This window comes from Mesocricetus auratus, unplaced genomic scaffold, assembly GCF_017639785.1.
Source record: "Mesocricetus auratus isolate SY011 unplaced genomic scaffold, BCM_Maur_2.0 Super-Scaffold_100008, whole genome shotgun sequence".
Classification (NCBI taxonomy): domain Eukaryota; kingdom Metazoa; phylum Chordata; class Mammalia; order Rodentia; family Cricetidae; genus Mesocricetus; species Mesocricetus auratus.
The window spans coordinates 74,278,259-74,292,718 of record NW_024429192.1 but is presented as its reverse complement, the minus strand read 5'-3'; the positions used below and the strand labels follow the sequence as shown (position 1 = coordinate 74,292,718).

General features: G+C 47.7%; 1 protein-coding gene across 1 annotated transcript in view; it reads left to right on the top strand.

The window, feature by feature from the left end:
* The window catches only part of Cdc45 (cell division cycle 45), a 31,669-nt gene extending 18,331 nt beyond the window's left edge, over window positions 1-13,338 (top strand). Inside the window, exons 14-20 of the mRNA XM_040751186.1 lie at window positions 790-951; window positions 6,714-6,852; window positions 6,928-7,011; window positions 8,584-8,702; window positions 8,864-8,940; window positions 12,096-12,162; window positions 13,215-13,338. Coding sequence (XP_040607120.1) covers window positions 790-951; window positions 6,714-6,852; window positions 6,928-7,011; window positions 8,584-8,702; window positions 8,864-8,940; window positions 12,096-12,160 — 646 coding nt within the window. The 3' untranslated portion in view covers window positions 12,161-12,162; window positions 13,215-13,338. The remainder of the gene's footprint in view (window positions 1-789; window positions 952-6,713; window positions 6,853-6,927; window positions 7,012-8,583; window positions 8,703-8,863; window positions 8,941-12,095; window positions 12,163-13,214) is intronic.
* The last annotated feature ends 1,122 nt before the right edge of the window (window positions 13,339-14,460 follow it).

Here is a 14,460-nt window from a genome sequence, read left to right as displayed (position 1 = left end):
ATACATGCAGGCAAAATACATAAAATAATTTTTTTAAAAAGTGCATACAGCCCTTCCAGAGGACATGAGTTCAGTTCCAAGGATCTTGTCCACTGGCTCATAACTACTTGTAACTCCAGCTCCAGGGGATCCTGTACCCTTTTCTGGCCTCTTTGGGCATATGTATGCATAGACACACACATTCACATCATAAGTTTACAAAAAAAGATTTTAAAAAATAAAATATATTTCCTTAAACTGCCCATAGTGTTTAGTTTTTCTTTCTTTTTCTTTTTTGAGACAGGGTCTCCACATAGTCATATATCTTAAAATTCATTTGTGGATTAGGCTGACCTCGAGCTCACAGAGATCCACTCACCTCTGCCTCCTGAGTGCTGGGATTAGTGTGCACCACCACACCTGGCATGTTGAGGGTCTTCGTATCCTGAGACTGTGATGTAGACAGAAATGAGGCACCAGGGCCAGTACAGGCATGCTCTATTCTACCAAGTCTTCAGGCACCACTGAGGTCCTGTGCAGGGTGCTCCTGCCTGGGCAGCTGACATTAGGACACAGACAAGAATCTTGCCCATACCTCAGCCCAATGGGCTGTGCTTCTCATCCCTAGGCCAGCCATGCAACTGAGGTCAGGTCAATTGGCTGGGTGTTTAGGCTACCTCATCCTCTAAGCATTGGTCACAGTGAGCATTCTTGGGACCTATGAGGAACTTTGGGGTATCTGTTGGTGTGGTCTATGTATAAGCTTTCTCACAAGTTGAGTGACAACTACATTGCTTCCTCCCTTGTCAGGATGAAGGACATGCGTGTGCAGACTTTCAGCATTCATTTTGGGTTCAAGCATAAATTCCTGGCCAGCGATGTGGTCTTTGCCACCACGTCTCTGATGGAGAGTCCTGAGAAGGATGCCTCAGGGACAGATCACTTCATCCAGGCTCTCGATAGCCTCTCCAGGTAATGAGTATGATCTGGGCAGCTGTACTGTGACCTTAGTCTAACCCAGCACAGGGAGATCAATCACCAGGATGCCCTGGGCATGAGGATGACTGTCCTATAGTTGTTCCTACGCTGCTGGCCCTGCTCCAGGGTTCATCACTTCTTCTTGAGTCAATTTTGTATTCTCTTTGAGATAAGTAAGGTCTTGGTAGCTCAGGCTGGTCTCACATTTAATGCATAGCCCAGACTGGCCTCAAATTAATGATCCTTTTGCCCCAGCCTCCCATGGGCTGGGATTGGTGATGTGTACACATCCCCCGCATTCTTGAGTCCTTTTCTTTCCCTTTGTGATTGTCTTCTTTTTCCTCTGCCTTCTGGATCCATTAAGGCGTTGCTATTTGCCCTTGTTTTTCTTCTAATTGTTCCTTTCTCAATTCTTTTATCTCTAATTCTCCTTATGTTTTTTAATGTATCATAAAGTAGGACATTTCAGTTTTGGTGTTTTGGAGTTGTGACTTCTGGTACACTTGTATGTCAGAAGTAATCTTATGCTGTTCATCATTTTATTATTTGTTGATTTTGTTTGTTTGTTTAGTTATTTGCTTGCTTGTTTATTTGTTTTGAGGGTCTCACTATGTAGCCCAGATTGATCTGGAACTAACTATGTTGATCAGGCTGGCCGCAAAGTCTCAGACATTCACTTGTTTCAGTCTCCCAGGTTCTGGGATTAAAGGTGTACACTGCAATGCTCAGTTTGATGTTTGTGTTTTTAATAATGATTTCATGGAGACTGGACCCTAATACTCTCGTAAATATTATGGATTTAATCCCACAGGTTTTTACAAAAAGGTTAGGTCAGATTGCTTTTCTAACTTAACAGAACTGCTGTTTCTGTTGATTTTGTGTGCAAGGACAAAAAAACCCAAAAACATAGGACTCTGCCTTCGGTTTCCCCATTTCCCCCCCCTCAAGTTTTATTAAGATATAGTTCTTGTGCTGTCAGACATTTTCCCACTTAAAGTATATGATGCAACCATAAGTAGTGGTGTCTGATTGTAATCCCAGTGCCCAGGAGATGGAGGCAGGAGCCTCAAAAGTTGGAAAAAATAGCCAGTTTGGGCAATATAGTGAGATCGTATCCTAAAGAAGCAAAACACACATACAGCACACCCGAAGGAAAGAGTGTACAACAGCCAGCACTATGCAGTTTTCAAGCTTCTTCATTGCCACAGAAGAAGCTCTACACCCCTTAGCCATCTCCACCCAGCCCTCCTAGCCCTGAACAACTGCTTCTGCAGATTGCTCTCCTGAGTGCTCATACAAATGATGTGCAATGTGTGGTTCTTTGCATCTGGCTTCTTTCCCTTAGTGTAGTGCTTATAATGGCTATGCTATCTATAGCTTATGTAAGGACTTCCCTTTAATGTAAATCTTACTCCACTAGATGGATATACCACATTTTATGTGCCGTTTCATTAGCTGATAGACATGGGTTTTTCTTCTGTAATCATGTACAAGGTTTTGTGTAGCTGGGCTTTCACTTCTTTTGCTAGAGTGGAATTGTGGGGTTACATGTGTGCTTTTGGTTTAACCTTCTGAGGAACTGCTGGACTGTTTTCCGTGATAGCTGCTCCAGTTCCCACCAGCAGTGTATGAGAGATGCAGCTTTTCCATGGCTTTACCAACATTTGTGGGCTGTTTTGAAGTTAGAAGTGGTAGCTGTGCTTTTGGGTTGTCTCTCACTGAACCTAATGATGTAGACCCCCGACCTTCCCCCGCCCCTCCATGTGCTGATAGGCCATTTGGGCAGCTTGTTTGAAGCCCTGCCTATTCACATCTCCCACTGATAAGTTAGGTATTAATTTTGACGGTGTCCAGATCATCTGATTTTCCTTTTGCTTGTTGTGCTTTGGGTGTCATTCTTAAGAAACCACTGCTAAGTCCAAATCACAAAGATTTCACATGCTTTTTTTTCTGTTAAGCATATTCTAGTTTTAGCTCTTACACTGGGTGTATGACTCTTTGGAGGTTAATATTTGTGGTTAGTACAAGAAGGTGTACAACAACTTTATTCTTTTTAAAACTTTATTACAACATTCATTTATTGTATGTGCACATGGGTGTCACAGTATACGTGTCTGAGGTCAGAGGACTACTTGTAGGGTTTGGTTCTTTTCTTCCACCATATGAGTTCCAGGATTGGACTCAGGTCATCAGGCTTTACTTACTATGCCTTCTTACTGACCTCCAACTTTATTAATGTGGACACCTACTCTTCCTAGGGCTGTTTGTTTTTAATTTTTTTCTTCTGCCGTTCAATTAACACTTTTGCTAAAAATTGGTTGACTATAAGCATTAAGATGTATTTTAGATTGTTGGTTCTCTTCCATCTACCTAAATGTTAACCTTATGCCTGCACCACTGTTTTGATTACTGTAGCTGTGTAGCAAGTTTCAACTAGAAAACATGACTTCCAATTTTCTTTTTTTAAGGATTATTTTTGCTATTCTAGGTAACTTGAATTTAATCTTGTGATCAGCAGCTCACCAGTCCCTGAAGAAGTAGTCTTCCATTGCTATTTTCCATTCCTGTTTTCAATCTGTAGATCAATCATTTTGTGTTTGGGGAGCATGTGAACTTGAAATATAGCCAAGGATGACCTTGAATTTCTAGTCCTCCTGGCTCTGCCTCCCAAGTACTGGGATTATAGGCAGGCACTGCTTCCCTTGGCTGAATATTGATTTCCTGATTAACAGAGTATAAATTTTACTTTGTTAAGAATTTAAAATATTATTATTGTGTATATGCAAGCGCACACATACATGATGAGGTGGAGACATGCGTGGGGATCGAGCTCAGGTTGCCAAGTTTGAGCAGACAGCACCTTTCCCACTGAGTCATCTTTCCAGCCCCTTTTGTTAATATACCCTGTGCCTGCTGCATTGCTGAACTCATTAGTCTGACTTTTTTGTGGACTCTAAGCTTTGGATAGGAAAGATCACATACTCTGCAAGTGGCACTACCTGTGCTTTTTGCAGTCTGGGTTTCTTGTAATCCCGGTCTGTGCTACCTTCCTGTGCCTTTCCTCTTGTCTTTTATGCTGGGGTTATGCCTAGGGTCTTGCGCATGCTAAGCATGTGCTGCTGAGCACACTCTCAGCCCCCTGCTTCATTTTCTTACGTCCTCTCCTGCTCTCTTGTTCCGCTGTCAGCAGTGTCTTCCCTGTCGGCAATTTAGGCGGAGGCTCTGCGGAGACTTGGAGTACACTGCTCTGGCTCCTCAGTCTTTACCAGGTTCCCCTGCACTGTATCACAGCTCCATGTAGTTTACCTTGTCCTGTTACAATTACACGCTGTTGAATAGGGCAAAGCTCCCCTCAGCTTTGGTATCTAACATCCAAGTCGCCCAGAGTTTTCATTGCTTGACTCCAAGCACCCACGGTGATGTTGACAGTGGGACAGATGGGTGTCGCTTTTCTTGTGTCTTGGAGTTTGTGGTGGTCCCTTGTTCTTTTGTTTTCTTGCAAGTTTAGAACCTAAGTGTTCTCTTTTATAATCTAGTTGCTCTGTTTTGTTGTTTGGTTTGGTATATTTTTTCTAGGCTTTTAAAATTTTTATTTTACATGTATGAGTGTTTTTCCTGAATGTCTGTATGTACACTTCATGCATGCCCGGTGCCTGTGAAGGTCAGAAGAAAGCATAAGATCCCCTAGAACTGACAGCTGTGAGCTATCACGTAGGTAGATGCTGGGAGTCAAACTCAGGTTCTTTGCAAGAGCAGATGGCACTCCTAACCAATGAGCCAACTCTCCAGCTCCCGTTTGAAGATTTAATTTAATTGCTTCCTTTCTTCAGGTCCATTTCCTGCCCCTCCTTCTCCCCCAGTTCTCTCAACAAGTAGTCTCTTTATGTGTGTACACGTATGTGTGTGCATGCCGAGGCCAGAGGGCAGTGTTGGGTGTCTTCTTCATTAACTTCACCTTACATTTGGAGACAGGGTCTCTCACTGAACCTGGACCTTACCAGTTCAGCCAACTAGCTAGCCACACAAGCCTGAGGGACCTATTGCCTCTGCCTCCCCAGTGCTAGACTAAAGGCATGTGCCCACTTTTTACATGGGTGCTGGGGATGGAATTCAGTCTTTACACTTATGCGGTAAGTACTTCGACTGAGCCCCCACATGTCATCTCCTAATCCCTCTCTCCAGGAGAACTTGCCCCGTCTTCCTATCTTGGCTTAGACCTCTACAGCCCCTGAGGCTTGCTGCCTGCTGTCACCACAGCTGTGTATTCCTAGAGCACAATTCTCAGATAAACTTCAGAGAAAGGGAGCACATGTAACAGGCATCCTGCGTCCTCTGTGTTACAAGATGCCCTTCTCTACCCTCGGATGATCTGTGGTTTCATTCCTAGAACTCAGGGTGAAGGTAGATCCTGTAGACTGTAGATTCCACTGTGCCTTGACCTCCAGCAGCCAACACTGCTAATAAAAGTGGGAGTCCTTTTGATTCTTGGTTGTTCTTGCTTTTAATTTTATTTATTTGTTTGTTTGTTTATTTTTCTGTATATGTCTCAGGCTGTTCTCAAGTTTATGATCCTCCTGCCTCATCCTCCCAAGTGCTGAGGCTGCTGTGTGTGTCGTCACACCCATTTTGATTGTTGTTTCTTTATAATGCCCAACCCTGCTCCACTAACATGCTTTCCCCCATTGTACTCGGGTTGCAGACCAGTCGCTTCGCTTCACGGACCCTGGCCCTGCAGTCCATGGCTGCTCTTTTACAGTTTCTTATCCCTCTAGCACTGTTGCTTCTTCATCGTGTTTCTGTCGCCCTGCAAGGATGTGCTGTTTTGTCTCTGCTCTGTATTTCCATGGATTTGTTTCTGCATGGATCTTTGGGTAGCTTTCCTTGACTTCATCCCTTAGCATCTGACTGAAAGTTTTACTTCTTTCCAAAGTGTCCACTTCTGCCAACACTTTCTGGTTTCTGACCTTTTTACATAGGATCCTGTTCTTGTTATGGGAATGTTTAGTCATCCACATCTCTCAAAACATAAATGGGGACATTTTAAGTTTCATTTGTTCTCTAATCACCTGTTTCCTTTGGGATAATTTTCTTTTCAGGCCGTAAGTATTTCTCAAATAATCTTGTATGCTTTGTATTTAGGAAGGAAGCTATGGAACCCTGGCTGAGTCCTGGATTTGGGCATAGCTTGCTGGGCATAGAGGCTGTGCTCATTTAAAATATTCAGAGGGGAATGTTCTCTTTTGGGAAGGAAGAATAAAAGTCCATCTGTTGGGTGGGTGTGTGGAATTTTACGCTTCCTCCGTTGCTTGCCTAAGCCTACGCTATTACATCCCTCCAGGTACCTTCTTCGGTCCTTCTTATGGGATCTGTAGATTCCTGTGTTGCTTTGTAGCTGGACTGACCTCAGAGTCACAGTTTTCCAGAATGCTGGGATTAGAAGTGTACACTACCATGCCTATTAATTAGTCTTTTGACTTGATTTTTTTTTTTTTTTCGAGACAGGGTTTCTCTATATTGTTTTGGACGCTGTCCTAGAACTCACTCTGTAGACCAGGCTGGCCTCGAACTCAGAGATTCGACTGCCTCTCCCTCCGAGTCCCGGGATTAAAGGTGTGCGCCACCACCTGGCTAAGAAGATAAATCCTTATTGCTAAACCCCTCTTGAACCAGGAATCAAGCTATTTATCGATGACTTTGGAATTTTAGCAACACTACTCCAAAAGCAGCATGTAAGCCCAGTGTCTGCCCTGTTTCAGGAGTAACCTGGACAAGCTATACCTTGGTCTGGAGCTCGCCAAGAAGCACCTGCAAGCCACCCAGCAGACCATCGCCAGCTGCCTCTGCACCAACCTCGTCACCTCCCAGGGCCCTTTTCTCTATTGCTCACTCATGGAGGTGAGGCTCCCTACTCTTGCAGGGCCAGGCCACACCTCCTAGTGACTTTCTCTGACCATCTTTCTCCCTTTCCAGGGCACTCCAGATGTTGCGCTGTTTTCCAAGCCAGCGTCCTTGAGTCTGCTCAGCAGACATCTGCTCAAGTCCTTTGTGTGTTCGGTGAGGAGCTGGAGGAGTGGGGATGAGGCGGCAGTGGCGTAGGTATAAGAGGGCAGGCATGCGTGCTACCCAAGGTGGTACATGCTGTTCACCAGTTGTGCGGACGGCATCACTCTTGGTTTGCGCCATAGTTTAACTCAGCTAACTTCTAGGAACCCTCCAGTTTCCTACAGCTCTGATATGATCACTCTACTCATGTCATTCAGCTGAATAGGGAGGGACATCCAGAAAGCCTGCAACTGGGGCTTATGTTCTTCTGTGGTAAATCAGGAAAAGATGGAGTTAGTCCTGTAGATTGTGGCCTAATACCTTTCTTAGAACACATTCTAACTCAGTTGGTGTTTAGACAGGTCCTAAGCCAGCTAATAGAGGACTTCTAGGTAGGGAAGCAGAAAGGATAGCTGCCCCCCTGAGCATAGAGCAGGGCACGGTGACTTCAACTGTCAGTCTTCCTCTGCTTTGGGATGAGAGTTATGAGAATTAGACATGCTGCAAGTCAGCCAGTAAAGCAATGACGTCCATGTCCTGAAGATAACCAAGTGCTGTCTCCGTGGGCTCTGCCTCCTCAGACTCACCAATCTTTGGCCACAACTGTTGTGAAGATTAGGGATATAGCTTAGTGGTGGAACCTTCCTAGTATATGTGAGACCTTGTCACTATATCTGATCCCCAGCCCTGAAAAGAATTCTTTTGAGAAACAAGAAACAAAACTTGTATTTATTGTGCACTGACTTCGTGGAGACATTGTATTGGGTAGTATAAGTAGTCTAGAGATGGTTACACTGTATACAAGGGCATGCATGGATTATTCAGACGGTCCAGTGTTGTCATGAGAAATGTGACATTCTTGGATTTGGGTGTCCACAGAAGTCCCGGAACCAACCCCTTTACCTGCTAGGAATGAAAAATGTCAAAAGATGAACTAGACCAAACGAGCTTTGCAGTCCTGTTGGCTTCGTTACCACCTCAGCCTTGTGTATCGGTTGTGAGAAAGTTTCTTACTTCCGTGCCTCTGTTTCCTCCTCTGTAGGAGGCAGCCACTTGACAGGGTCTAGTCAGTTATCAGACATTGCCTACACACCCACCAGCTGACCTAGTTCACATCCTGGGTCACATCTCAGCCTTGCAAAAACCAAGACAGTTAGGTGGTCACCTTGATGGTGTGGTGAGAGCTGCAGGTGTGTCACTGAGGGAGACCTCACCTCCTCTACCCTAACTTGCAGGAGGGACCCATGAGACATGAGTCCATGAATGAGTTTCAAACAGGAAGCACTGAGAGGAAGAATAGACCAGGGCAGGGTTGTTGGGAGGTGCTCAGAGGAAAGCAAGGGCTGACTGAGCCCCCTGCAAGGCCTAGCCAGGTGCTAAGAGGCATGGGCCAGTAGGTAACTGGGTGGCTAAGAACTCAGATGTCCTGTTGAATAGTAGCCTATCCTCTGGTGATACCCTACACCCTGTAGGCTTTAGGGGGTAGCCTGATGCTATCAAAGTCTCTAGGTATTAAGCAGTGTGCTCCACCCTGCAGTGCAGAGGATGACTGTGCTGTGGCTGAGAGTGTCCCTGTCCCCATAGACAAAGAATCGACGATGCAAGCTGCTGCCCTTGGTGATGGCTGCCCCCCTGAGCATAGAGCAGGGCACAGTGACCGTGGTGGGCATCCCCCCAGAGACTGACGGCTCAGACAGAAAGAAGTGAGTATCGTCTACTTGCCCATGGACAGAAAGGCCCTGGGTGTCAACACATCGGCTTACCAGCTCTGCCATTTGCCCTGTGGTGTCTATCACAGGGACAGGGTTGGGAAAGGTCTATTGTCTGTGGTCTGTCTCCCAACGTGTGTGTCCTGTTCCTACAGCTTTTTTGGTCGGGCATTTGAGAAGGCAGCGGAAAGCACCAATTCTCGGACTCTGCATAACCACTTTGACCTCTCAGGTGAGGGTCTCTGCCCCGTGGCTGCACTTCTGCGTCACACCCTACAGGCCAGCACTGGCCCTGGAATTAGGCAAGCTAGTAATGAAGGAACCTAGCCAGCAGCCTTCTTGTCCTACCCAAGCAGTCCTGGCCGAAGCTGCTCTCAGCATCCACAGAACACTGGCTTGGGAACCACAAGCCTGGATGCAGCCTTACTGCCCTGCCCTGCAAATCATTTCCCACCCACGAAGAGCAAACTGTGGTGATTCTAGAGGCCACACTGGTCAGGACAGTCTCACTCATGTGGACAAGGGAATAACACAGCCTATGGCAACCTAAGGCAGGCAATATGAAGAGCCCTACCTGAGGCTGCAGCACTTTACCTGTGAGACAATTTAACAGGTATCACGCGTAATGTGTTCGTCAGAGAAGGAAAGGCCCAGTGACCACTTCACCACAAAGCACATTTTGAGACAGGTGGCAGCACCCTGTTTTAAAAAAAAAATTATAGACAGGGTCTTGCTATATAATCTAAGCTGGCCTTGTTCTCATAATTTTCCTGCCTCAGCCTTCCAAATGCTGAGATTACAAGCATGGGCCATCAAACTACTGTCTTTTTTTGTTGGTTTACTTGGCTGGTCTGTTGTCTTGTTTTTGGTTTATTTGTTTGGGTTTTGTTTTTCTTTTTGGTTTTTTTTTGTTTTGTTTTGGTTTTTCGAGACAGGGTTTCTCTGTGTTGTTTTGGAGGCTGTCCTGGAACTCGCTCGGTAGACCAGTCTTGGTCTCGAACTCACAGAGATCCGCCTGCCTCTGCCTCCCGAGTGCTGGGATTAAAGGCGTGCGCCACCATCGCCTGGCTTGTTTGGGTTTTGGGTTTTGTTTTTTTGTTGTTTTTGGGTTTTTTTGGTTTTTCAAGACAGGGTTTCTCTGTGTTGTTTTGGAGGCTGTCCTGGAACTAGCTCTGTAGACCAGGCTGGCCTTGAATTGTTTGGTTTTTGTTTTGCTGTTTGTTTTGTTTTGTGAGCCAGGGCTCTCTACACAGCTCAGACTGTCCTGGAGCTCACTATATAGACAGGGCTGGCCTTGAACTCAGAGATCCACCTGTCTCTGCCACTGTCCCCTGAGTGCTGGAATTTGTTAAGAGAAGCTTTTACTTTTGCTAGCCGCTTTGGTTTATCCCCCGCCAGTCGCCTGGGCTCTGCCGCACCAGCCTGGTTCTAGATCCGCATGAGTCCCAAATAAACACACAGGAGGCTATATTAATTATGAAGCTGTTGGCCTTGCTTGTCTCTTACTGGCTAGCTCTGCCTTAAGTAATTACCCCATAATTGTTAATCTAAGTATGCTTCTTACCGGAGAATAGTTCCCGGCGTCCTACCCCCATGGCGTCACATGTTGAATCTCTTGTCTTTCTCCTTCCCAGAATCCTCCTGGACTCCTAGCCCCACCTATCTAGATTCCTATTGGCCAGCAGTAATTTATTGACATATACACAGGACTTCCCCAACAGGAATTGATTTAAAGATGTACACCCCTGTACCTAGTTTGTTACCTTATTTTTGAAACAGGATCTCACTGTGTAGAAGAAGCTGGCCTCGAACTCAGAAACCCTCCTGCTTCTGCCTGCCAAGTGATAGGTGCACCACCCCACCTTGCTCCGTCTTCTTGCTGACATTTTTAGATTTATTTATATTACTTTATGTATATGTATATGTATATGTATATGAATGTTTGCCTGCATGCCTAGATCCTTTGCAAGAGCAACAAGCGCTTTTAACAGCTGAGCCATCTCTCCAGCCTCTTGTTGACACATTTTAAAGTAAAAGAGATTTGGCTTACCAACACACTGCTGCCACTAGATCACAGGCTGTACAATACTATTGTCTTGTTAGCTTGCATGGGCTGATTCCTCTCAGTGCCATGCCTGGTGCTGAAGTCAAGGTGTCAGCATGACTGGTGGCCTCTGTCCTTGGCTACAGGGCTGTCTTCTTTCTGAAGCCCCTCCGTTTGTGTCTGGCGTCTTCTTGGAAGGACACTAGTCGTGCTGTGTTAGGACCCACCCTGAGCACCTTGTTTACTTCTTTGAAGGTCCTGTCCCATGCGTCGTATTCTAAGATCTGGAACTTGAGGGACACAGCTCACACCATCACACCTCTCATTTGTTTTTAGGGTTTGTGATTTTGTTTGTTTGTTTTGAGACAGGGTCTTCCTAATGTAGCTCTGGCTATCGTAGAACTCACTCTGTAGGCCAGGCTGTCCTCAGACTAACAGAGATCTGCCTGCCTCTGCCTCCCAAGTGCTAGGATTAAAGGTGTGCGCCACCACCGCCTGGCTACCTTAGTATTTTATCCGCATCTCTCAGAAAGGACGTTTTCTTACATTGCCACTCTCTGATTTCCTAACACTGACCTGTGTTCAGATTGCCTACACTGTGTCAGGCAGGCTTCTTTGTGCCAGACAGCCGTAGCTGTGGCATCTTGAACAGCAGTTCCTGCTTCCTGCTTGTGATATGGGCAGGCTGACCACAGCCCATCTTTGTTACACAGGGATAGTGTGGGCTGGAAGACCCCAGATTCCCATGAGGGTTGGAGAGCCAGAGGTAGGGAGTGTGGAAGTGACTGTGGTCAGTACCTGCCCGGTCGGCAAGACTTTGTACTCTTGGGTCGTTGGCCAGCGGCATGGAGCATCCTGATGCCAGCCAGGCTCTGGCAGCACCGTGCCTGCCTGAGCCCGCCTGCCCTTGAAAACACAAGTAGTTTACATTATGTCCTCTCCAGAAGAGGACACCGAAGCTGCGGCACAAGACAAAGCAGGGCTGATGTGGCCTGCACCACTCTGGGGCCAGGCACCTATGCCAGTCCCTGTCTAAGACTATCAAAGTTGTCACATGCCTTGTGTCCGCTCTGCTGGCTGACATTGCTGACCCTGTGTGCCCTGGGAGTCCTTACAGGACAAGGCTCTGGCCTCTCCACAGTGCAGCCAGCAGATCTGAAGTGGGAGTATGTGGGGAAGAGATGACCTCAAATACTGCAGGACGTCCCAGGCCTGGCAGGAGGCTGCAGTGTGGAATGCAGTGGAGAGTCTCTGGCCTGAGGGAGGGGGAGGGGGAGCCTGTGTCTGCAGCCTTGTTTCTCACTCCTCCCCACTCACAGGATGTTTTCCTTTCATTACTTCAGTAATTGAGCTGAAAGCTGAGGACCGGGGCAAGTTCCTGGATGCTCTCGTATCTCTGCTGTCCTGAGGGTAAGCCCAGGGGTAGGGGTGATGGGGTGCGGCGGGAGTCCTCGGGCCTCAAGCCCGGCTCCTGCTTTGTCTCCTTCAACAGAGACTTTTACTTGTGTTTCAGATCAGAGCAGGGTCTGGAGATTTTTCCCAGGAATGTCTGTCCTAAGACTTCCAATATGGCCACAATGGAGCGCTTCTGAGAAAGCTTAATTTCATTAAGCACCTCTGACCCTCAGAACAACCCCACATTTTCTCTCTAATGCCCACTCCATGGGGCTGAGCATCATGATTACCCAGTGCTAGCCCCAGGGGCCACCAGAGTTCTTACGGCCGGAGCCCACACAAGTGGCACTCTGAGCTTCTCTGCGCTCAGTCTTTAATGAGATGGCAAGCTGTTGGCAACTGCCCAGCTGCAGATGACGAGATGCGGGCTCTGCAAAGCCTTCAGCTGCGGACAGCTGTGCTGAGAGCCCGGAACCTCCCCAGTAAAGCCCTGGCTCTTCTCCCACGTGACTCTTCTCTTTGGGGGACCACGTGGCATGGAGTGGGGCTTTTCCCCATGCCTGTGTAGCCATCGCAGCCTTTCCAAGGCTCTGACACCAGAACACTCAATCTGGGGCTGCCCTATCCTTGTTAAACCCTGAGCTGAAGGGCCAGAATGGCCTAGCTGGTCTCAAGAACTCCATTCAATCAGGGTAACCTAAGCATTCGGGGCCATACTAAGGAGGGTATGTAGACTGGACCAGGAAATCCTTGGTCAGACTAGCAGTGACTTCGTGTACTCGGCTTGTGGGCCCGGCATGTGCCGCTGACTGGAGATAGACCTCCCTCCTGCACTGCCTCAGCAGCACTGTGTATGTGGCCGTCCAGCAGGGGTGGGACTGCAGGGATGGGGAAGACACTGCTCCGTGAGGGGAGAGCAGTGCACACTGGAGATCCTTGTGGCCTTCCGCGCCACACTCATCCTCACAGCAGCCTCACACACCTCAGGGAGGGAGGCCTTGGTTCAGTCTGTTTGATGCATGGGGAGAAAGGATGAATTGTGTGAAACCTTCTTTTTTTTCTTCCAGAATTTGATTTCTCCAGAAGTGACCTCCTTTTCCTTATTTATATCACCCGACCTCTATTAGATTGCAAGATACATTTGAAGTGTGGGACTACGTGGTTTTTAATAAAGTAAAATGTTTGTTTGGGGTTCGTCCCATTGTGCCTCAGATCTTCGGTCAGTACTTGCAAGTACTCTGAGCCTTCTTGGGACCCAGGGCACCCTGGTTCCTGTGTGCTGTGTGCCAGACAGAAAGTCAGAGACTCCTCTCGCAGCCGCACAGACAAGGGCTCCCTGCCTGCTCCCCTGGCCTCCTGAAGGCAATGGGCAGAGGCTGGGCCAGCCCCTCAGTACAAGTGTCTTCACAACCAGTACCTGTGATGACTGCAGCCCACCAGTCTGAGGAAGGACTGGACTCTGCCTGCCAGACTGTAGTTGTGTCAATCACCCTCTTGGACACCCCTCCACCATGGCCTCCAGCTTGCCATAGAGGGCCTGCTCAGATGCCTTGTCCCTGCAGGCGTGCAGAGGGAAGGCCTCAGGTCGAGGAGGGCTAACCCCCAAGGGGTGCCTGAAGAGAAACACTACCCAGGGTTCTGTCAACATTGCACACACCCACTCAGAATGTTTCGACTATTGAACCTAGAATGGTAAAGTCTACTGTCACTGTTCCTGGAGACTGGAAGGTGAAGAGGGGCTGCTCACTGCCTGGGGTCGTGGGTCCTGGAGAAGAAGACATGGTAGGAAGTATATCCATTTGGTGATCTTAAGTCAGTGACAGGGAGCAGACAAAGTGGCCTAGAAGAGGGACCCCGAATGATCAGGCTGCTCTTAGGGAAGTGAGGGGTACAGCGGGTAGACGCTGGTGGGGACTGGCTCCTCTCCTGACGCTGGTAGTGCCACCAGCTACTTTCACATAGCCACCCTGGCCACTCGGAAAAACTCGGGAGGGGTAGCTCCCTTCCTTACTCTGTACCAGGTAGAGTCCAATGGGAGAAGAGTGCACCAGCCAAGGGCGCCAGCTGGGGTACAGGGCTAGCTCTAGATCACATGTCCCCAAGTTTGGGGCTGCCCTTGATCACTCCTGCACATGTGCCTGTTGGCACAGTGAGGTTTCCACTGACAGTCTCACAGGCTCGGGCCACTGAAAGTAAGCCTCCCCATAAGTCTCACCCTTGACTTCTCTGTCCCTAATTCCAGAATCTGTCCTGAGCCTCTGAGCTCATGTCCTAAGGATTTACCCCTTCCTCACTGTGAGGAACCCAGCCAAG